This window comes from Lissotriton helveticus, chromosome 12, assembly GCF_964261635.1.
Source record: "Lissotriton helveticus chromosome 12, aLisHel1.1, whole genome shotgun sequence".
NCBI classification, from domain to species: domain Eukaryota; kingdom Metazoa; phylum Chordata; class Amphibia; order Caudata; family Salamandridae; genus Lissotriton; species Lissotriton helveticus.
In genome coordinates this window covers 636,281,850-636,304,183 of record NC_136073.1, presented here as the reverse complement: position 1 = coordinate 636,304,183, position 22,334 = coordinate 636,281,850, and the positions used below count along the sequence as shown (strand labels likewise).

At 44.8% G+C, this 22,334-nt stretch overlaps 1 protein-coding gene across 4 annotated transcripts in view; it reads right to left on the bottom strand.

Moving 5' to 3' along the window:
- The window catches only part of LOC144798262 (zinc finger protein 713-like), a 291,631-nt gene that overhangs the window by 78,150 nt on the left and 191,147 nt on the right, over window positions 1–22,334 (bottom strand). For all 4 annotated transcript variants that reach the window (XR_013603492.1, XR_013603491.1, XM_078669026.1 and 1 more), the window contains one exon: window positions 7,150–7,239. Coding sequence is in view for 2 of the 4 variants with exons in the window: in XM_078669026.1 (XP_078525152.1) it covers window positions 7,150–7,239 (90 nt within the window). In the remaining 2 variants the exon portion in view is untranslated. The remainder of the gene's footprint in view (window positions 1–7,149; window positions 7,240–22,334) is intronic.

Genomic DNA, 22,334 nt, shown 5'->3' with positions numbered 1-22,334 from the left:
TCGCTGGCCAGGGGACATGGATACGAAATACTGTATTCCCCGCTCGTCCCTATAGACTGGGCAGTCTGGCTCTCACCGCTACGAGAGAAGGGGGTCACGCGCGCGCTTCAACAATTAGGCATACTCAGGGGGCGGAGCCGGGCCGGCGACCAAGATGGCCGCACGGGGTCCCGGCTCCGCCGACCTTCTTCCCTCCCCGCTCGATTCGCTCACCTGCTCCGTGCGAATACGGAGCCTCCGCACGTCGGAAGGAACGCAGAGATGAGGCGTTTTATCCCGGTGAAAATCCGCGCTCCACAGCCGGTCCGGCGCTCCTTTGCGGGATGCGGCCCGCCCACTGCCTACAGCCGGGACCTCGCGCTGTACTGCACCCGGCCGCCCGTTATCTGATCGTGGCCACACAGACCTGTGGGACGCCGGCCCCCCGTCATGGAGACCAATTTCCATCTCAAATCGGCTGGTGCCCGCAACTGACCTGACTCGCTCTCCCCTTCTGAGGTCTGCTTCTTCCCCCCCCCCCCCCCCCCCACCCCCCCCACTTCGGTATACTTCATCGGCAGCCGGACACTGGGACCTGTTCTTTGTTTCCCTGGAGGTACGCTGTTTGCCTGGCTAAATCGCATCGCCATTGAGACTCTGGCTCGCTGTGGCCGGTGGAGGCACACTGTTGCTATGGTACTTCTCGGGCTGGGGGGGCCCGTCTGCGCAGCCTAGTGTGTGGGGAGAGCGGCATCCTGTGTTTCTTTCACGATGGGGCACCGATGCACCCTGACCCCTGTCTGGCGGGGGCCGGTGGTCCCGGAGCTCGTCTGCACTACGCCGAGGGGGTGCTCCCTAGAAAATGGCGACTCGATGGGTTCTGCCTCGTCGTGGTGGCGGCCGGGTGTGCTGAATACCGGGTGATGGCGACTGTATGCCCCCGGGAGGTTGGAAGAATACGCTCTGGATCTGGCGTGAAGGGTTTTGATTGCCTTTGGACAGCCGATTACATGTGAGCCGACATCAGCTTCCCCCGTCGCTTATAGTGGATTGAATATTGCGGCTCCCTGCGGAGGGGCCGCGGCCGACCGTGGATGCGACTCCTGACCTTGTGTGCTCCAGTTTGTACTTTCTGGCCCGGCCCGACACACCGTGCCCTGTGTTCTCTGTACTGTTGATGGGCCCGTGGGATTCGAGTGCACTTGGGGTGCCATTGTTGCTATCTGGGGAGATCTATACTCTCCTGTGGGACCTGAAATGCCGACGATTGACTTTATCCTGATTTCATTGGGTGCTCCCGCTGTTGTGTCTCTACTCTCCGAACAATTGATTGTTACGTGACATTATCCTGTTTCACTGGGGGCTCCTGATATTAGGGGCCCGTGCTTCCTGTCTTTTCCCCTTTTTTGAAATTATCTCGCGGGTGGGTGATCCTGCTAGGGTGGGCCGGGGTTGGAGGTGGTGAGATTGCGCAGAGGCTGTTAATTGATTTCTTATTGTTTGTCGTACTTGAGGTGGGCGCCGGGTGGGGGGGGTCGGGGGTTGGCCTGGGGTCCTCCTCTGTCTTCTTTGACACTATTTTCTTCTCTTCCTTGTGTACTTTTCATTTCGGGGTTTTAGTTCCTACGGGTGACAGGCACGCTGTTAGGGGGGGTAGGCCGTAGCCATCTACAGTGGTGCAGGGTGGGGGATGGGTTCTTCTTCTTTTTGTCCTTTTATTGTTTCTATGGCCTTTTCTTTTCCTTCTATTCCCTTTTTCTCTTTCGGGATCTGGGTAGTATGTTTCTAAAATTCTGTTGATCGATTCAGTTTGGGGAAATGCTCCTCCGGGGCTCATAGCCATGAGCTAGGACTGTTTTTCCGGTGCTGTACGTTGTTGTCTTTATTGATTATCCTGTTTTATATGCACCGGAGCCGACTTCTCAATTACGGTGATCCTGTAAGTGACTATCCTACTTTATTTTACTTCCCTATTTTGTTGTTGGTGAAATATACGTTGCCAGATCCTGTATTTCTTTAACCTTTTAAAAGACAAACCTTCGCTGCTCCTGCCGGGTCTGTGTTCTCCTCAGGGTGATTGTTCCTTTGCTTTGTTACGGGGACTGCGGGTGGCGGACAGTTGCTTTATTGTGATGCTTTACTTGCCTGGACCTTACTGTACTAGCGGCCGGCCACGCAGGTTGTAGGCCCATACCTGTACCTGAGCAATGTGACAATAAAGGTTTTCAAAAAAAAACAAAAAAAAAAAAAACAATTAGGCATACTCAAGCTGGGAGATCTATTCAAGGACGGGACGGCAATCACCTGGACACAATTGGTCCATTCCCAGCCACCGGCCACACTACTGCAGCGTTTCCACTTTCACAGGGTACGTGCGGCGTTACAGGCCTTGCTGGGTTCGACCATGCAGGAGCCTCCTGAATTGCTGGAACTAACGTACGTTATTAAAACCCCGTCCTCCAGCCATCTTATCTCCCGAATGTATAGGGCAGGCCAGCTCGGCGGGAAACGGCCTATCTCCAAAGCCCGATCGGCATGGCAGCGAGACCTGCAGGCGGATATAAGCGATTCAATGTGGGAGTACTGCTGCCGCAACACGAAAAGGGTGTCCCTTAACGCTCGACATAGACTCATCCACTTTAAATTTTTACAAAGAGTATATTATACTCCTGAACGCTTACATAGGTACGGCCTCCGACAATCAGCGGAGTGCGAACGCTGCCATGCCCAGGTGGCGGACTTCATGCATCTAGCGTGGTCCTGCCCGGGCATCAACAAATTCTGGGCAGACGTTTTTGAGGAGCTAGGTCGCATACTGGAGACCGAGTTGCCAGTTGACCCTGCGTTGGCGTCACTGGGTTATTCCAGACTTCTCCCTCCGGCGATGCGTCGCCTGGCAGATATGGGGCTAATCATAGCCCGACGTACGGTAGCGCGGTGCTGGATGCGGGGACCTCTCCCGACAAAAGGAGGTTGGACCAGAGACATGTTGTATGGGTGCACCCAGTCACAGCTCTATAGCGAGCTTCTTCCCCCAGTCAGTAGACCAAAAAATTTCTGGGACCTGTATCTGACGTATGCTACCAACAAGGAAGACGCGGATCCGGAACAGGAGGAGACGGGGGAGAGACAGAATAGGGAAGAGGGCACTGAGGATTGGGGTTCAATATAATCAGATTGAGTGATTCATGAGGGCCTGAGTGCGATGATGGGCGGGACTTCAAGGGTCTTAGGGGTCTAGTAGATACGCGACACTTGAGAACACTTATCAATGGGACACTTGTAGAGCGGGTCGATCATGCGGGAAAGGGTCGCCGCGGAGTGGGGCGGGCGGAGAGTGGGTTGCGGACTGGGTGGGCGGGGAGATGAGGAGCTATGGTTATGGGAGTGAGGCAGAGGCAAGCACGGGGGCAGTTAAGGGGGGGGAGGGGCGGGTTGGGAGGGGTAGCTGTAAGAGAGGTTATAGTACTGGGTTTAGGTGTCGGACAGGCATACCACATAAACACATCTGTCCATATAGTGACGTTGAGTACGCACCAACGGAGGGAGGTGAGGTCGGGACAGAGAGGCCACGATACCTTTGTAACGTTAGTAAGGTAGTGATGACAAAGAACTGCGGCTACTGAACCTTGGGATGATGCTATTCTGCTTGTTCAACTGGTCCTAATGTGATGGGTATTGATGTCCCTTTACATTGCTGCCGGCCTCCGGGTTGTAGGCGCAGAGCTGTGTGTGTGCACTGACTCCGAATAAAAGTTTATAACCCAAAAAAAAAGAAGAAAAAAAAAAAAAAAGATCAGTTGGATACCATCCTTCAGACTAGGGTTGCACAATGATGGGAGGCGAGTAAGCTTGCCCACTTTGAATATGGAGAAGGCGCAGGCAAGCTCCTAGCGTGGAAGGTAAAGCCTGATAGGTTGCGTAACCTGATCAAACAAATTCACAACACGGGTGGGGATACTACTCTGTACAAAGACGAGGAGATAGGGGGAGCCTTTTTCGATTTCTTTCAGGATCTGTATCAAGAAGATAGCCCGTGGACAAAACGGCAGTTATGGAGTGGCTGCATGGGAGTACGCTTACCCCCTTGAATCTATTTCAGCAGGAAGACCTAGAGCAGGATATCTCTCAGGAAGAGGTGGGAATGGCTATTCTTGCCTGTAAAAGTGGGAAAGCTGACGGCCCAGATGGGCTGCCAATAGAACTTTATAAATCCTTGAGACAGGTGGCAATTCCCATTCTGGTACAGCTCTTTAACAAGATCTTATCTGAAGGTGTGAGGCCTCCAGCCTCATGGGGAGAAGCTACCATCACCTTGACATTGAACCCGGGAAAGAACCCAGCCTGTTGTGGATCTTATAGGCCTATTTCGCTGCTGAATCCAGATTATAAAATCTTTGCCAGGATTCTGGCGGGCAGGCTTTGCTTGGTCGCGGGCGATATGTTCCACACCGTTCAAAAAGGTTTTATTAAAGGTAGGAATTTATAGTACCTGACCTATGATTTTATTGGGGCAATAGACCTAGCCACAACCTATTTGCCCCCCTTGCTGCAATAACATTGGATGTCACTAAGTCTTATGACAGGGTCAACTGGGTGCACCTATCTGCAATCATGGAGAAATTTAATCTGTAGGAAAAATTCCGCCGTGCAATCCAGCTGATTTACCAAGATCCGAGAGCTAGACTTCTGGTAAACGGCATGCTGACAGGACCTTTTAAGATCACTAGGGGTACCAGGTAGGGCTGCCCTCTTTCTACCCTCCTCTTTGACCTGTATATTGAGCCTTTTGCCCAGCGGTTAAGAGTGGAGGCCAGCATTTTACCATTTAAACATGGGGCTTGGGAGAGAAAAGTGGCCCTGTACACTGATGATATTTTGGTCTTTTCAGCAGACCTTGCTAGGACCTTCCCTACGGTTATAAGGTTGGTCAGAGATTTTGGGCAGGTATCTGGTTATGAGGTGAATGCTGAGAAGACAGAGGTCATGACCTGTAATCTGGCAGGGTGCCGGCATCAGGCCAAGTGCGATATGAGGTATTTGGGGGTCAAAATTGTTCAAGAAATCGATAAGATCTCAGCCATTAACCTGGCAAATGTTTCAAGGGAGTGTCAAAAGCGTATGAAGTCCTGGGCTCATCTCGCACTCCAGGATGCTCTTAAAAACTCCGGACAACATAGGGGTGGGCGCTATGTTTTCTGCAATGATAAAGGGGGCTGGTCTATCTATGGAGGGCTTCCTGTTTCAGTTTGGAGAACCAAAATTCTTCAAAAAGATCAAATTAAAAGTCCCGCAGGGAATGGCTAGAACATGAGCCAGTATTAAAAGGCTGACAAGCCTAAATTACTTCTCAAACCTGGCCCCCCTGTGGGACTCTCCTGGCGCACCAGATTGCCTGAAGGACAGGTTAGCTCTTCCACTTAGAGCAGCAGGGTTGAAGATGTGGGGACACCTGGCTAATGAGGGCATGATTCTTTCTTGGTTAGCACTATACAACAGGGTGGAAGAGGGCTTGTCTAAATTGAAATACATTCAGTTGTAGAGCTGGTTCCAAAACCTGAAAAAACCCATAGGAATAGGTAACACTCTTGAGGAGCACCTAGTCATAAAACCGACTGGAAGGAAGGAGGTCTCCTTCCTGTACTGGGCTATCGAGAAGGCAGTGGATGGAGATTTCAAATTGGCTGAAGAACTGTGAGGGGTCTCAAACCAAATGAACAGTGGGAACATCTGTGGCAAACATCCTTTAACATCCTGTTTGACATTGTTAAACCAGCCTGGCTTAGGAGGAATCATTAGTTCACGCTCCACAGGGCCTATCTATCTCCGTTAAGGTTGACTAAAATGTTGAGGGGGACTCCAGGTAGTTGTAAAAAATGCAATATGGAGAGAGCCTCTGATGTGCATATGTTTATGGAGTGCCCTGCCATAGCAGATTTTTGGGAAAGAGTGGGGAACACCATCACGGATATTCTAGGCCTCCCAATTCAAATAAATCTTATCTTGAACATTTTTGGAATACCCAGTGAAATTGCAGGCCATGCTAGATAATTTCTTGTCTATGCTATACTGCTGGCCAGGAGGGAAATGTGAAGGAGATGGGTAGAAGCTGTTCCTCCTCTGCACGGTGACTGGCTGCCCTCTTTGCTTTTGACATCCAGGAGAGATCTGTGTATAACTCACGGCAATAAAAAGAGAGCACTATGGGATTTCTTACTAAATTGGTCCAGCATCTGAACCAATCAAACACTCACACCCAGTCAAAAGATCTGGGTTTAATCCATCACCGTTCTTTAGCCCACTCTGCCACCCCAGTTCAGACATGGCTATATGCAAATCAGTCTGACCCTGTGCCTCATGGGAACAGTCCAGCCCGAACTGCCAAGCCATGCCTTCCCTGGACCGGAAACAAGCTTCCGAGGACCGGTTTCTGGCATTACAGCAGTCTTCAGCCCGGCTTGCTTGAATCCAGTGGCAAAGTGAGCAAGGGACTCACGTCTGAGCATACCCTGCCACCCCCTTTTGTACCTCTTGTAAAACAACAGCAGTGGTAATTTGTAAATATATTTACATGAGTAGAGGGGACATTTCTACCATAAATGTAATGAAGCGACGCGTAGCTAACCCAGCTATGATAAACAGAGTGTTGAATTAAGGCTGTTGCACGCACAAAGAAGTGGTTTGTGGTGGGTAGGCAGCAAGAACAAGACAACTTTAGGCGGGTTGCATGGTGATGTTTCAGTATCCATATACAGTTTGATGCTGTGTGCATCCTTACTAGTTCTTATGCTTTGATTGCATAAAATAAATGTACTATTAGGTCCGCTGTTTAGTCTTGGTGGGTTAATGAGGTGATAACTGTAAGAAAACAAAGAAGGCCCAATTGTTAAGTATTAAGAATGTGAAGAAATTAGTTCTTCTTTAAAATCAATTAATTGCAACATGAACGCATCAGACCAATTTTATTTAATAGCTTCAGCAGTTAAAACTGCTTTTGGATCAAAACAGAAATCTAAACATGAACGATTTCTTTTTTATTATTCCAAACACTAATACTGCCGTCTTGCTATGTGAAAAATCTTCTGTACAAACTACAGTGTGCAAGTTTCTGCATACTATTTTGTGTCTTAGGCAAAGTACAGAGCACATCGTTGTATATGGGCTACTCACCAGTGTGGTTGCTGTTGCTTTCTATCCTCTCATAGTCCAAGGAATAAGCCTCAGCTTCTTCTTTTATGTGGATTGAAACAACTTCACATCCTGTTATACAGAAATAAAGTATGAGTGCTATCGTCAAACAAACAGAAATATATTTGATGCAAAAAGATGTTACTCAATAGATCATCCATTTATAAAACGGGTAGTATAAAGTGAAATGGAGTTAGCTCAACAATGCCACTAAATTTGTTTTGACAGCTGGCATAGACAGCTCGTGGAACTTGGTAATGGTGGGCTGTTTAAGGAATGAGTTAGAAGCGAAAGATACACGTGTATGTGTGTGTGTGTGTGGCGGGGGGGCGTGTTGGACCCGCAAAAGCTGAATGCAGGCCTTCAGAGCTCCAAGTGGACAGATTGTGCCTCTCCTTTGTTGAAATATCGGTTGCCAGTGCCGTCGGAACTTAGGCGCCACTCGGACAGTTGTTAGTTTTCTCTCAAACGGCAATGCCAACACTTGCACGTGCACCCCACAGTTGACACGCATCCTGAAGGACCCCATTCTTCCTACGCAGGAGTTGATCTTGAAACGTTCTACACACGGATTTATGACTGCATTTTTCACATGGGGACTTGAAGTTCTTGTTGTTCCTGAGTGCATGGCGTTTTTTATGTGGCATATTCTTGAATGCACAAGGCACCTCTAATCTTGCTCCCTGACTGCCTCATTACATTCCTCTACGCTTTTGCTTGTTGTGTACAGGTACTAGTTCTGGTTATACAAATATCTGATGCATAGACTTTGACTAGCTATTTCATCTTGAACGGCGTCACTCCTGGGTCAGGGCTAAGTTACTGGTACTCCCTTCCCTGCATCATTATTTTTTTCTATCTTTCCATGCGAGATCCTGAAAACCGCAAGGTGGCTGGAAATCACTTACGCTTTTTAAATTTGCAAGTTAAATTCATATTCAACAGGTCTCCCATACTACTGCTGCACCCTCAGAACTCATGGAAGGTGTCCTGGATGTTGGGAGGTAGTGCTTGCTTCGTCCTCAGGTCTCTGGAGCCATCTCAAAGAAATCTGCTCTTGCTACCTCTGTTAAACGGCTAAAGAAAGGCCTCGATTCCCCCTCTAAATCACCTTCATCTTTGACCTTGAAGGATGTTATGGCGGAAACTAGGCCCCTCAAACCATTTATTATTTACACTAGTGCCTCTCTTTTGCAATGAATTGGGGATTATCCTACTTGAACAACAGGTGAGCAATTTAGAGGATTCCACTTATGCTATATCTCAAATGGTTAAGGTTGATCCGCGAAAGCGACTGATGGAGAATTTGGAAAATAGGAACAGAAGGAACAACCTTAGACTCTTTAGTATTCAAGAAGGCTCAGATGGTTCTAATATGATTGCTTTTTTACACAACAGTTATCTCTACAATATTGCATAAGCCAATTACACCTTCTCTCACTATTCAGCAAGCTCATTGGCTATGTTCCCAGACTTCCGCCTCCTCAAATTTGCATCCCAGTAGGGCCCTCTTAGTTTCTTCACCGCCACACTGTTCAATGGTGGTTGCACCACCATGAAAACTGTGGCGGTGAGGAAACTAGTAATATGCTTGGTGGTGCCGCAGGAGCACCGCCAGCATATTACCAGCCTCGCACCCCTGCAAGACTGCTAGGGATTTTGGCTCTCTGGCGGTAGCAGTGGTTCTGTGGTGATCCAACTGTCATAATCAGAAATGGCAGGTGTACCGCAAGTCTGCCACCACGAGGCAGTCGTATGAAGGCCCTAAATAATTACTTTTCTGAACTTAAACCCAAATCTTCGTTGTTGCTGGATCTCTCTTTTCTAGAACACCCTTTACATAAAGATGATCTTCATTCTGTAGTGCAGCATCCTCACAAGGGCAAAGCAGCAGTCCCAGATGGTTTCACTGTTGAATATTAGCTTCAGTTTTCAAAACTCCTCTTTCTCAAGCTTTTCAGACTACTCAATTGCTTCATGAATCTGAAACTCCTCTTCTGGCTCCTTTTCAGAAGCCACATTGTGTCTAATTCCTATGAAAGATAGAGACCTGACCCAATGTAAAACTTACAGTACTTTACTTTGGCATTTTGTATAATGCAGGGTTACACTTTCTTCAGTAGTCAGCTTTTTGGTACAAGTTAACAAATCAAGAAAGTTCTCAGCTAGATTGAATTCCTTTTATTAATGCACGTTGTATTATATTCTAAATGTTATGATTAAATGATTGTTTTATATTTTTATATTAGCATGGCATATGTATTTTAATGCTTTTATTATAATTATATGGATTTTATTCTTTGTGATTATGTACACATTTTTATGCTTTGACGATAACAAAATAAAAGGAATTTAATTAAATTACAGGCTTATTTTATTAGTACCGATTGTAAGATATTTGCTAAGGCTTTAGCTTTAAGATTTCTTCCCCTGATGCTTGATTTAGTCGATCTTGAGCAATCTGGTTTTATTCACAGAAATGTTGCTGACAACTCTCATACCTTTCTGAATATCATTACCAAAGCCCACAAAATAAAAGACTCTTTGGCAGCAATATCTCTGCATGCAGAGAAAGCTTTTGGTAGGGTTGATTTGTGATTTTTAATGAAATCTTTTTTTCAGTAGCACAGATTTGGTCCTTATCTCCTCTAACTTATCTTCTTGCTCTATTCCACACCACATGAATCAGTTATAGTTAATGGTATACTATTTCCTTACTTCTATCTTGACAGACGAACTTGACAGTGTTTCTTTTTATCACCTTTGCTCTTTGTGTTAGTCCTGAAACCCTTCCTTCGTCTATTAAGTACCACAGAAAAATGTTCCTGGTCCAAAATCAAGGATGTTCACATAAAATTCACTGACTTTGTATATTATATTTTTATTTTTATGTCACATCTTGAATGTTCTCTTGCTGCTTTTTTTTCATGAGCTCAACTTTTATACCATTCTTTCTGGTTACAAATTAAATGTAGACAAACCAGTAATAATGCTGCTCAGTAAATACTGTATCAAACAACCTTTTATTGAGCCAGGATTATCCTGGAATTCCATCAAAATCAAATGTTTAGGAGTTTGGTATGTTACTACTCTCAAGGATACTCTAAAGACACATTTAGACATCCTTACAGCTAAACTTAATCACTTTTTGTAGAATTGGTCTCCTCTATATCTTTCATGGTGGGGTTGTTTAGATACCATCAACATGATGCTCCTCCCCATTATTAATTAATTCCTCAGGATATTACAGATTAAGATCTCTAAAGGATTCTTTAGCTCTATTGACAAGCTCCTTTCTACCTTTGTGTGGAATGGCTAACTACCTCAAATGTCTTTGTAAAAATGAAATCTTCCTAAGATTTCAGGCGGTCTTAACTTCCTTGACTATATTACCCTTTATGAAAATACTGTTTATTTTGGATTCAAGATCCATAAAACATTCAAGATAAAACATAACAGTAAATTCACAACTCCTTAATAGTTTGTTCACAATAGTAGGTTATAAATCTATAAAACCAACACAATGTACATTTTGAAGCTATTTCCTTTTAAGCAAAATATCAATTACAATGATATTCCTACAAAATTGATAAAAAATAACCTTGTATAATTGTTAAGATACTAAGATCCTAGTACATCTAGAACAACAGTATAGGGAGTTTAGGAAAGATAAAACTTATTAAAATACATTGTAACATAATCGAGAGGGTAGACACATTCCAACATAAAAACAAGCATTGGAAATGCAATAGGTCTCGCATTAGAAAAGTTGGAGCTATTGGTCTTGTAAATGACACATATTTTATTTATGTGTTGGTTTTTAAAATAGCTAAATTGATAGCTTTGTCATTTACAATGCCAATAGTTATAACTTTTGCAAATGTGACACCTATAGCATTTGTAATGCAATATGTTTTATTTACGTGACTTATATGTATTCATATTACAAATATCAATGGCCTTTATTTTTTTATAATTAATACTTAAATAAAAAGTTATTGTAATTTATAATGGCAATTGATACCGAGGGTTGTGAATAACCTGAAGCGATCACTGAATTTAGAGAAGATACCACAGAGGGTTAATTTGTTTATAGCAGGAGTTCTTGTTGTAATTGCAGGTAACAAGTTCCAGTCCTTGCAAAATAACGCAGTGGGCTATGTCTTTGGAGCAAACATCTCCATGCAAATGGCGATATTTACGTTTGAATATGTGCGAGGTATTTTCTAAAATGAGAGCGTTTGGTAGTAATTAATACCATTATTTAGTTACCAAAAAAACTAAAACAGTAAGACGAACAAGACGGAGAGCATTGCTGTGGGGAGGGGGGAGGAGAAATGCAAAACGGCCGCAGCAGGGGGCGGAGCGGGGAGAGCGGCGATGGGGGAGAGACACGGGCCGTAGTGTGAAGCAGCAGGGGCCTTTGTGCCACAGACCTCAGACACAGCTTACAGTTAACTTGCCTGATTGATACCGAAGGTTGTGAATAAGGTAACAAGTTCCAGTCCTTGCAAAATAACGCAGTGGGCTATGTCTTTGGAGCAAACATTTCCATGCAAATGGCGAGATTTACGTTTGAATATGTGCGAGGTATTTGCTAAAATGAGAGCGTTTGGTAGTAATTAATACCATTATTTAGTTACCAAAAAAACACAAGATCACAGCGAAATAAGAAAGTATAACTTGAATCCTAAAACAAAGGTGAATGAACACAGGCGTGCTGGCCACAGAATATGCAAATCGGTTTAATGCAGCTGCACGCAAGACCACAGTATTGACATTTGACAGGAGTATACACTTATGAATTCTGTGAAACGTACATGTGCCCTTCGGTGTACTTCTCTCAGCTAGAAAAATAAATACGTAAAGTACACTCTGAGAGCACCAGATATAGAAAAAGCTTCAAGCAGCTATGGCATTTCTTCAACAGGAAAGTGGATTCGGCTGGGGGGGTGAGGGGGGAGGCGGTTTGTTTTAGAAACAGAGGAAAGCAGGAGGAGGGGGCAGTCGGTTTTAAAAGACATTGTGATGGTATGCGTTGTGAATGTATGCGTAATGTCATACATTCCATCACCACAGAACCTACGGAAGGATAAGGCCGATCTGGAAGTCTTTTTAGCTGTTCTAAAGTTATCAATTGTTCCTCTATTATGACTGGATGATGTGAGTAAATACCGAGCTCTATGTTCAGACAGCCATCACTTTTTTGTAGGTAATGTTTTATTGAATTATAAAATGAACTTTTCATGACAATTGGCAAATCAGTGAATTCAGGCAGTCACTGGATTCTCAAAAACAGAGTGTCCCACAGTTGCATGGCATTCACTTGGGAGGCGAGGGAGGGAGGAGAAATACGAGACGGCCATGCGGCCGTGAGACGTGTGAAGCAGGGGGCGGGGGGAGCGGATGCCTTTGAAGTGAAGCTAAGCTTCACTTCAAAGGTGTGGGAGGAGTGCGGCTGAGGGAACAGACGGAGATTTGATGATGTGCACGCGCATTTTAGGTCAATGCGCAAGCGCATTGACCTAAAAGCCACGGGCACAGCACCAAATCGCCCAGTTAGGTAAAGTCTGTTTAAGACGCTATAGTCTCGCAAGCTCAATGCGCATGCGCATTGACAGGCGAGACCTAATAAGGGGAAAAAGAAATGGGAAATAAAAACTTGCTTCAGCACAAATGGCAATTGCTAATGATTATGGCTTATACTGGCAGGAGAGTGTAGAATCATAGGGGCATATTAGCAATAACCTCGTTGTAATTATCGCCGTTTTAGCTGCAGGAAACTGCTGCTAAAACGGCGATAATGGGCTTGCTAATATGTGTTATAGAATTTTAATAGAAGCCCAGGTTAGATGTGCAGGACATCTACCCTGGGCTTCTATTGGAATTCTATAACGCATATTAGCAAGCCCATTATCGCTGTTTCAGCGACAGTTTCCTGTCGCTAAAACTGCAATAATTTTAACAAGGTTCTTGCTAACATGCCCCACAGTTTTCTTTTTCAGCGCTCGACAACTATCTTATGCCATTATCAGAGATGCAAAGGGAACCCTCCAGGTGTAATTTGGGGATAAGCCAAGCAGCCTGCAGAATTTGGACACACTAATAACTACAACTTCCTTAGTGTCAGACTTCAGAATCCCTATAACGTGTACGTAATGTTTGACAACTAGAAGGTGGCATAACGGTATGATCCACTTCTTGCATGGAGGCCCTTAAGCGATACAGAATAGTAAAAATGGTACAGGGTTTCAGGGACCAATTTGCAAACAGGACCCAGTGCTTTACCCGGTGTAATTTCCCCAGCGATCAGTAAACCCGAGAATTGGGAGCAACCCATATCTACATTTTAGGAATAGTTTTCTAGGAAGGGAGCTTTGGATAGCGTCAATGGAGCTTCACAGGCTCGGATATTTTTGTGGTCAAGGAACTGGTTGCTCAAGCTACCTGTCTTGACCTCTCCAGCCCAGAGGTATTCCGTACACCTATCCTTGATTAATTGGCTTGGGATTTGAGCGGCTTGGTGGCCTAATTTATACAACATTTTCTTTTATATAGGCCAACCATGGTACTCTTAGATGGCCCTTGGTACTTCAGAGGTCCCTAAGAGGGAGTTATCGGGTTCCAATTCTTCGTTGGACCATAACCAATGCCAAAACAGCAAGGGTCTCTGCTGCACAAGTGATGGAGATTGGATACAGTCCCAAATCTTGTAACAAGGAAAGGCGAGACCTGCTTTGTGGTAGGTTGGTTAAAGACCTAAGAAATCTGTTTTCAGCCAGTGTGGGTTCCTTAGCACCTGTGTAGCCCCAAGGTTTAGCACCTTATGGGGCTGAGCTTTTTGCTATCACTTTGTAAATTTCTACAGCTGGGGAAAGGTTTTTGGATTTCAATTTCCCTGCCATATTAAGGATCGCTCCTGTCTCATGATGAAAGTTTAGCGTACTCTTATTTGTTTGAACTCTTCAGATAAAATTATGAGTCAAATTCACCCCGAGATAGACAAAGTCCTGGACTTGTTCAAGGGGTGAATTTTGGACTAATTTTCTTGACCGTCCTGACCTATATGGGTGTAGTGCCATAAGTTTTGTTTCTGTTTTGTTATGCTCTAGACCTCTATTTTAATTTATTTATTTACTTGAAAGGTTTTATATAGCTCGCACATGACCCATAAGGGTATCAGAGTGCTGTACAAAAAAGCATGCTAATCAACAGGAAAAGGTAAAATACTAAACATGTAGGTAATCAGGTAAGCAGAATGTAAACAGAAAAGAAAAACAATTAGGAACAACCCACGTCATAGAAGGTATAAAGCAGTACAAATTACATCGCAGATTCTTAAAATCAGTGCTGTAAGGAAGAAGTAAAAGTTAGTTTGGGTGGCTTCAGATCTATTGTTGAAGGTAGCAATTCAGGAGCAACCCTTTGACTTCTTTTTTGAATGTGGCAATTGAGGGGTTAGTTCTGATTTCGGGAGGAAGAGCATTCCATATTCTCGGAGCAAGACCAGGGTTAGACTCAGTTATACGATCTTTTCTTTTTGAATTTTTGTGGTTTCAACAATAGAGTATCAGAGCTTCTATGGGGTTGATTCAAGCTGGATAGTCACGGTTTTTGCCAGGTAAATTGGAGTGTTACAATGAAGCGCTCTGTCCATCAAGCATGCTATCTTGAACCGAACCCTTGCTTCGAAAGGGAGCCGCTTGAGTTGAATTAGGTATGGAGTAATGTGATTATGCTTTCATGAACCCGTGATGAGTCTGGCAGCAGAGATCAGAGCAGCCCTTAAAGGGACCAGTCTATCTTTGGGAGGCCCAGCCAAGGTCACAATTCCGTAACGTTAGCGGGAGATAGCTAGGGATTGGACTGGTAGTTGCATGTCAGCAGGAGGCCTGGATGGTTTGATTTTCCTTAACGTGTTGAGCTGGAGGTTGGCTCCTCAAGTTGGTGCACTGATGAGGTCTTGCATGTTCAGGTGTTTGTCCAGAGGTATGCCTAATGATTTGGTGGAGTCAGCAACATGTGGAGTGCAATTGAGGGACGTAAGTTGTTTGAGTCAGTCTTGAATGGGAGTAAAGTGATTGTGGGGCAATCAAGAGGAATTCCATCTGTAGAATATTTAGCATAAGGTGATTATGAGTTAACAAATGTTGAGTTTTCACAAGTGAAGAGTTTTGATATCATCTGGTGAGGAAATACATTTTCATGTACAATTGATTATTGTCTGCGTACATGTGATTGTGCATGTTCAAGCGGTTCAGTATTGCGGTGAGAGGTTCCATGAACAAGTTGAAGAGCATTGGTGACAGAGCAGATCCTTGAGGCACTCCAATTAAGACAGGGGTACTGTAAGAAAGGGAATGGTTAACTTTGATTCTCTTCTATTATGTAAGAACGAGGCAAACCACTTTAAAACTGGGCGCGATAAACCCATCCTTTTTTCAAAAAGATCAATCAAGTTGTCATGTTTGAACGTGTCAAACATTGAGGAATGATCAAGAAGTATAAGTAGGCAACTTTATTTCTGGTCAAGTAGTCTAAGGGCGTCATCAAAAATGTGTATCAGAGCAGTTTAAGTACTGTGTCCCAATCTGAAGCCTGATTGGTATTGGTCGAGTAGTTGAAACTGCTCGATGTGATTACAGAGTTTTGTGTGTAAGCGTTTCTCATGTAGCTTGGCTATAGTCATGATACTGGAAATAGGTCTGAAGTTGTTAGGATCAGTTCAGTCTGCATTTAGATTTGGTGACTTGACCTATCTTGAGGCAATCAGGCATCAAACCTTGCAAGAGAGATTTCATCGTAAATCTTAGACCAGATTGGGAGAATGGAGGATATAAGTTCTTTGAAGAGCTTGGCGGGCAGAGGATCATTGAAATGATTTGAAGGTTTAGATGAAGTTATCATTTTGAGTGGTTTAACATCGTTTGGTAGTGTAAAGGTGTTATTTTTGGGAGAGTAAAACATAGAGACAGAAAGAGGGGAACTCATCAAGGGTAGCGGAGAGGCACTGGACTGGGCCAGGCAATGTATATTTAGTGAGGTGCCTTTTAGTTATGATTCGATCATTCTTGTCTTTTCAATGAAGTGTGCAGAAAACTCCTCACTGCTGAGTGTCAAGTCCTTGAGTCTAGAGTGTCGGTTGGTTGAGAAGTTGGCTTGTTGTTTGATGATTTCGAACAGTTTTTCCAGTCTGTTTTTGACGTGGTGGAGTTGTGACCTAGAGTGATTGGTTTTGGCACTGTGGATATGTTTGTTATACGTACTTCTTGTCATCCTCATCTGCATGAGGTCTGTTATGGAGGGAGAGTTTCTCCATGACCTCTCCGCCAGTCTTAGTTTGCGTCTTTCCTTGTTAAGTGAGCAACTGAACTAGAGGTTTGCTGGATATTCTTTTGAGTTGCTTTGAAGCAATTGAGATGAATATATCAGTCATAGAGTGGATATAGTGTTTGGTAAGGTCATCCACATTTGTCAAGTTAGGGGGTAGAGGAAGTAAGTTATTACTAATGCTGGTTAGATCATTTAAATTGATGTTCCTCAAGTCTTGTGACCATTGTTTGGCCTTACAAGGTTGTCCCTGTCTAATCAGCACGCTTTCCAAGATAAGAAATACAATTAGGTAATGTTCCTGCCAGTCACAGAGGGATATGGCATCCAGTTGTATAACGTTGTCTTTAGCAATGATTAAATCGAGGATGGATCCCTTGATGTGGGTAGGTTCACTTCAGGATTGGGTGAAGTTTAAGTCGGGGAGGAAAGCTTTGAAGGTGCACAGTAAGGGATCATTTGTATCGTAGCAGTTAAGTTGAAATCCCCAATGAAGGTTTGGTTAGGGTGTTGGTCAGAGTTGGAGGATATGGTCTCCATTATTTTGTCTATGAAGAGAAGATTATCACCTGGGGGTGATAGATAGTGTGGAGAATATGAACTAAGTTGTCATTGTTCCGGATTTCGATGCCCAGGTGCTCACAGGTGGACATCAGAACAGTTTGAGTGTGTCTCAGGGTGAGAATTGAGCGAAAGATGCCTGCAATGCCACCCGACTTTGAAAGGTCAATCCAATCTGATGATGTCTGATTCAGGGGGAACTTGAATGTCCAAAATTGGTGAGGAGGAATCATTAAGCCAGGTTTCTGTTAGGATCAGGAGGTCTAGTACTTGCGAGAGTATAAGGTCGGCAACATCAGCTCTATCTGCACAAAACAGAAGGAAGTGATCTATAATGGCCTGAAGTCCAGCAGGGGTTTTATGCATAAGGAGAGTATTGCCTGCAAATAATAGAGTAGGGATTTTGTGAAGCCTACTTTTGGGGCGTCATTGTTAGGGAAATCAAGGAACTCCACCAAGTCATTAAAGAACAAGAAGACGTTTGTTGGGTCCAAAACACCTCCCTGGCAGACTCCCCTCTTTATCCTGAAGGAATTGGTTTTCTCCCCATTCTTCCCATACCTTACGCTTGCGTGATTATCCTTGTGCAGTCTTATGTGGATATCCAAGATGTTCTCCGGAACCCCATATTGGCTAGGACCTTCCACAGGTATTGCGGGGGACCAAACAAATGCTGACTTTAAGTCTACGAAAGCCACGTAGAGATGGCCTTATTCAAGCACCATTGTTTTCCAGTAGATCACACTAAATCTCAGTATTTGGTCAAGTGTCCGAGTTTTTGGCCTAAAGTCAGCCTGGAAATCCGAAAAGATGCGGTGCGCCACGGTCCAGTGTGATAGTTTTCTAAAATATTGGAGGCAAAAAAATCCCTTCTTGTGAATTTGAGAAAGTTTCTAGTGACCTCTGAGCTAGCTGGCACTCACAGTTTAGTTTAATGTATTTGAGAGAGACCTAGTTGACCTCAATCCTATGTCTAATCTATAGGATACATTATTCCAATGCACAGAGCCTATTGGGAATATAGGAACTACACCACAGTGGAACCCGTCTAGTAAACTAATAGGTCTATAATTTCCAGGACCATCCTGCCACCTCTTCTTGTAAATCGAGACGATCTCGGCACTCAGCCATGATTTCGGTATTTGACCTCTTTTCATGATTACCTTTGTAAGATGGGTGAGATAGGGGACACAGATGTCAGGGCTCAGCTAGGTACATATCAGCTAGTATGCAATGTGGGCCAGGGGCTTTCCTAGGAATGACTGGTTTTAAAGCTGTATATAAATCTGAGATACAAATCTCAAGAGGTTCTAGGCACCTAGAAGGATTGATAAGGTCCTGAGCAACTGGGCCATACAGTCCAAATCCTTGCTAGTATACAGCTTCTCAAAAGTATCTGTCCACCTATGTGGTTGGACATTGAAGGCCACTGTGGAGATTAAGGAGCACCTACCATGTGCCACAATACCCCCAAAAGCTCCTAGAATCTCTCACTTTGGCTGTGAGGACTAGTTCTGACAAGACCGCATCCTCTCAGCTAAGTCTGGCATGAGCCACCGTTTCCATATAGTTTCTTCATGCTGTGGAAATCCCACCCTGGTCTTTAGCTTTGATACGCTTCAGGAGAGTGGATTTTGCTGATCTACACTGAACATCATAGAGTGTGAGGAAGGTTTAGTTTTAGGCAATATTTTTGGTTCTCTTGAGAGCAAATCTCTCAGACGTTTACAGAATTCCTTGTGAGATGCTACAATAGAATCAAGAATGGAGACATGGGAGGGGAAGCTGGCCATTTTGTCCAATGTGTCAGCTACCTAGATATGTGCCTGTTTCATTATGTCAAGATGGGCTAGAACGTATATCAATTTCAGGGCTTTTTTGTTATTTGAGTGAACAGTGTTGCCTAAGAGGCTGGGATTCATTGCCTAGAGATCAATAGTTATTAACCTTACCAAATCTTGCTTAAGAGCATTACAGTCACTGCCCCCTTTTCTTAAAACTACTATATCCCTCATGTGTACCCAGGTCTGAAGATAACAAAATGTAGTATATTCTGGATGTTTGTTTTAGGTGCTTAAAAGTGTGAGAACCCTCCTGGGCAGACAGGGATCTTACCATCACACACACTTAATCCAACCTTCAACGAGACACCCAATAGTTCGATTGCTAGAACCGAGCGTCTCTTGATTTGTGGGATACTGAATTTAGGTATTTGCCATATGGTAGCTTCTTCTTCACTTAGGTCTAATTCAGAGTTGTCAATTGGCTCGAATGTCACGTTAAAGTAGCCTGCAACTGGGGGGCGGAGCTAGCCACAATGTAAGATGGCTGCTCTTTGAGCGAGCTCCTCCGGTCGCCATACTATCCTGCAATTATCCTGCTCACTGGGTGCATGTAGGGCACTGAATTTGTAGAACGAATACACCGGAACACCAGGACTATAGATGGTTTATATTTGAAACGCTGTGTTTGCTGCTGTGGAGAGTCGGAGGTAATGCGCAGAGGAGGCCTATATCGAAAAGTGCAACTACGAGGCCGCAGGCTTGAGTGAGCCACGCCCGCGACGCAAGGCACATAAGGCCGCAACGGCTGCTTTCCTGCTCCGGCGGGATGCGATCTACTGGGGAAGGCTGGTCCGATGGAAGTCTTCCGAACGCTACAATGAGTGAGGTGAGGTGCAAGACTCTGAGAGGAAGGGGGCCTCGCATGCAATGCAGGCTGAAGGCCCAACCAAGGGTGGTAACAGAAGGCGCCTGACGTCATACTGGGCCACTGCGTGCTCTAACCTGTGCGGGCCACAACCACTAGGATTTACAACGTGCTGCAGGGTCCTCGTCTGAGATGATCAACGAGGGAGGACATTCCCTGGATATGTGGACACCGCTGCAATTGTACTTGGGGGTGCAGCGATAAGGAGCAGGTCTTCATCAGTGCCGCGCAGCCCCTGCAGACTGTCCCCCCCAGTGTGCTGCATGAGGTACGCTGCTGGACTGACACACTAGGCTGTGCGCTTGGGCCAACGGTTGAAGCGCTGACCCTAGCAGGCTGATCTGGAAGGGTGCATGTGCAAACTGAGGCGCTACATAACCGGCGCACTATCTATCCACCACTATTTTGGGTTTCAACGCGAGCCGCCTACTCTGTGGGTAATTACGAGCCAGCAGTGAGGACCCAATTGGAAACTCGGAGCTGGGTGGGTTGCCTTCAACTCTGCTTGACCACGCTTGTCCTGCCTCTGCGACACAAGCCCTGGACAACCTGATCCTCTCCGAGGCCGCCCAGCGGACGAGGCGCTCAACCCGGGTTGGGGCGACGGAATTGGGCAAAATGGGCAAATTTGATCGTAATCAGTGCAAAATCCATTTCGAACCACCCAAAAAATCGGATGAGACCGGCCTTGAAGACCAGCAACAAGCGGAGAGCGGCGCGATGTACAGGCTATGTTCTCAACAATACAGGTGGCCCTTTCAAGTATAGATGGGAAGATAGATTCTTTAACGTACAGGGTGGACCGCATGTCTGAGAGACTGGACAAGCACACAGAACGCTTTGATATGACGGAGCGTTGTATCTCAGAGGCAGAAGATGCCCACTAGCAGATGGAAGCGCGCCAAGGAAAAATGGACAAAAGCTTGAGTACCCTACTAGCAAAGGCTGAAGCTATCGAGGCGCGCTCCAGACGAAGTAACATATGCCTCATGGGTATAGCAGAAAAAACAAACATGGGGCCAATGGAACGCTATATTGAACAACTACACATATCCCTGATGGGCAGGGAGTCATTTTCTGATGTGTTTCTTATAGAAAGAGCGCACAGATTGCTGGCTCCCCCACCACCGACCGGAGCCAGGCCTCGATCAATTATAGCTAAGTTATTAAACTACAGAGATCATGATGCTGTGCTCCTAAGGGCCCGAGAACTGGGTAGCTTGTCGTACGACGGAATGGACAGCATTCTCTACCTGGACTTCACGCAACTGGTCCAGGAGGCTCGGAAGAAGTTTTTATGTGTAAAGAAGAAACTAAAAGACCAAAATATATCATATGCTATGCTCTACCCGGCTTGAATGCGGGTTACAGATGGTGGCAAGAACACTGTCTATAACGACCCAAAAGATGTACTTAAGTTTCTACAACAAAGAGGTCTACGAGATTCACGCAGGAAGACGTCGAGAGGTGAGTTGGAGGAACAATCTTCTACTTCTGATGTCGAATAAAAAGGCTACATGGACAGCTCACAAGCCAACTGTAGGACCACGCCCACCGGTCTATGGCAGGAAGTGCGTGAAATGGCTTATGGGTGGTCCATGGTATGGGCCCGAGGGCTGTACTGTATGCTGATGGCTATAGAGGATATGGTGTTGGGGTCACTGATTGCAACAGAGGCACTGAACTGAGTCTGTGCAGTGTTGCTCATAGTTGAGGTGCATGTGAGAAAACGCAGACCCAAACATGGACAACAGCTAAGTGTACCCGAGAACTATGCAACAGTGTTAACTCAATATGTTTGAATGCCCTGCATATGCACAAGGTTTATAGTGCCAACGTAAATGATTGGTTTGTTTTGGTGTATAGTTAAAACTGCAGTACGGCTACTGCCCTGCAGGCCGCTGTGAGCAGCGATATACCTAGGCTTTACTGTTTTCAGTTTCTATTTTTGGTAAATTCTGGTGGGGTTTTTTCAGTGTTTTCAATACCTCAAAAAACAGTTGTTGTCAGTGGTTACACATTTTCGCGCCACTAAAAACCACAGAAAAAGTGTTTTTCCAGTGTTTATGGAACGTTTTGCTTTTATTATTGCTTGCTTTCTGCACTTATAGAACATGATATATAGACAATGTACGTATAGTATATATGAGGTCCAAATAGAGTTTTGCAAATGAAACTTATTGTAATACACCATACAATACTTCTTCAGTGAGTCTTTGGTCATGTGCGCTCGCCCTTTCCTTCCCCTGTAAACTTCTGTGAAAAGACCTTCTCAACATTGGCACTTGAGACGGGCAACTCCAAAACAGCCAGTACACAATTTGTTAACTCTGGCCACTGACATAGCTTTCCCTGCCAATACTGGTTGCAGTGCCAAAGTCACTAAAGGTGTTGCCCATCCTACTCTCAAGGAGAGGATTCACATCTACACCAATTATGCTGAACACTTGGCAGACAAGGGTTTTTACAAACTCTAGTTTTTTTTATTATGTCCACTACAGAAGTTATGTTTTCCTGTAAAAATCTAATAATGCAATAGAGTGCACTTTTTTCACATCGATATCTTT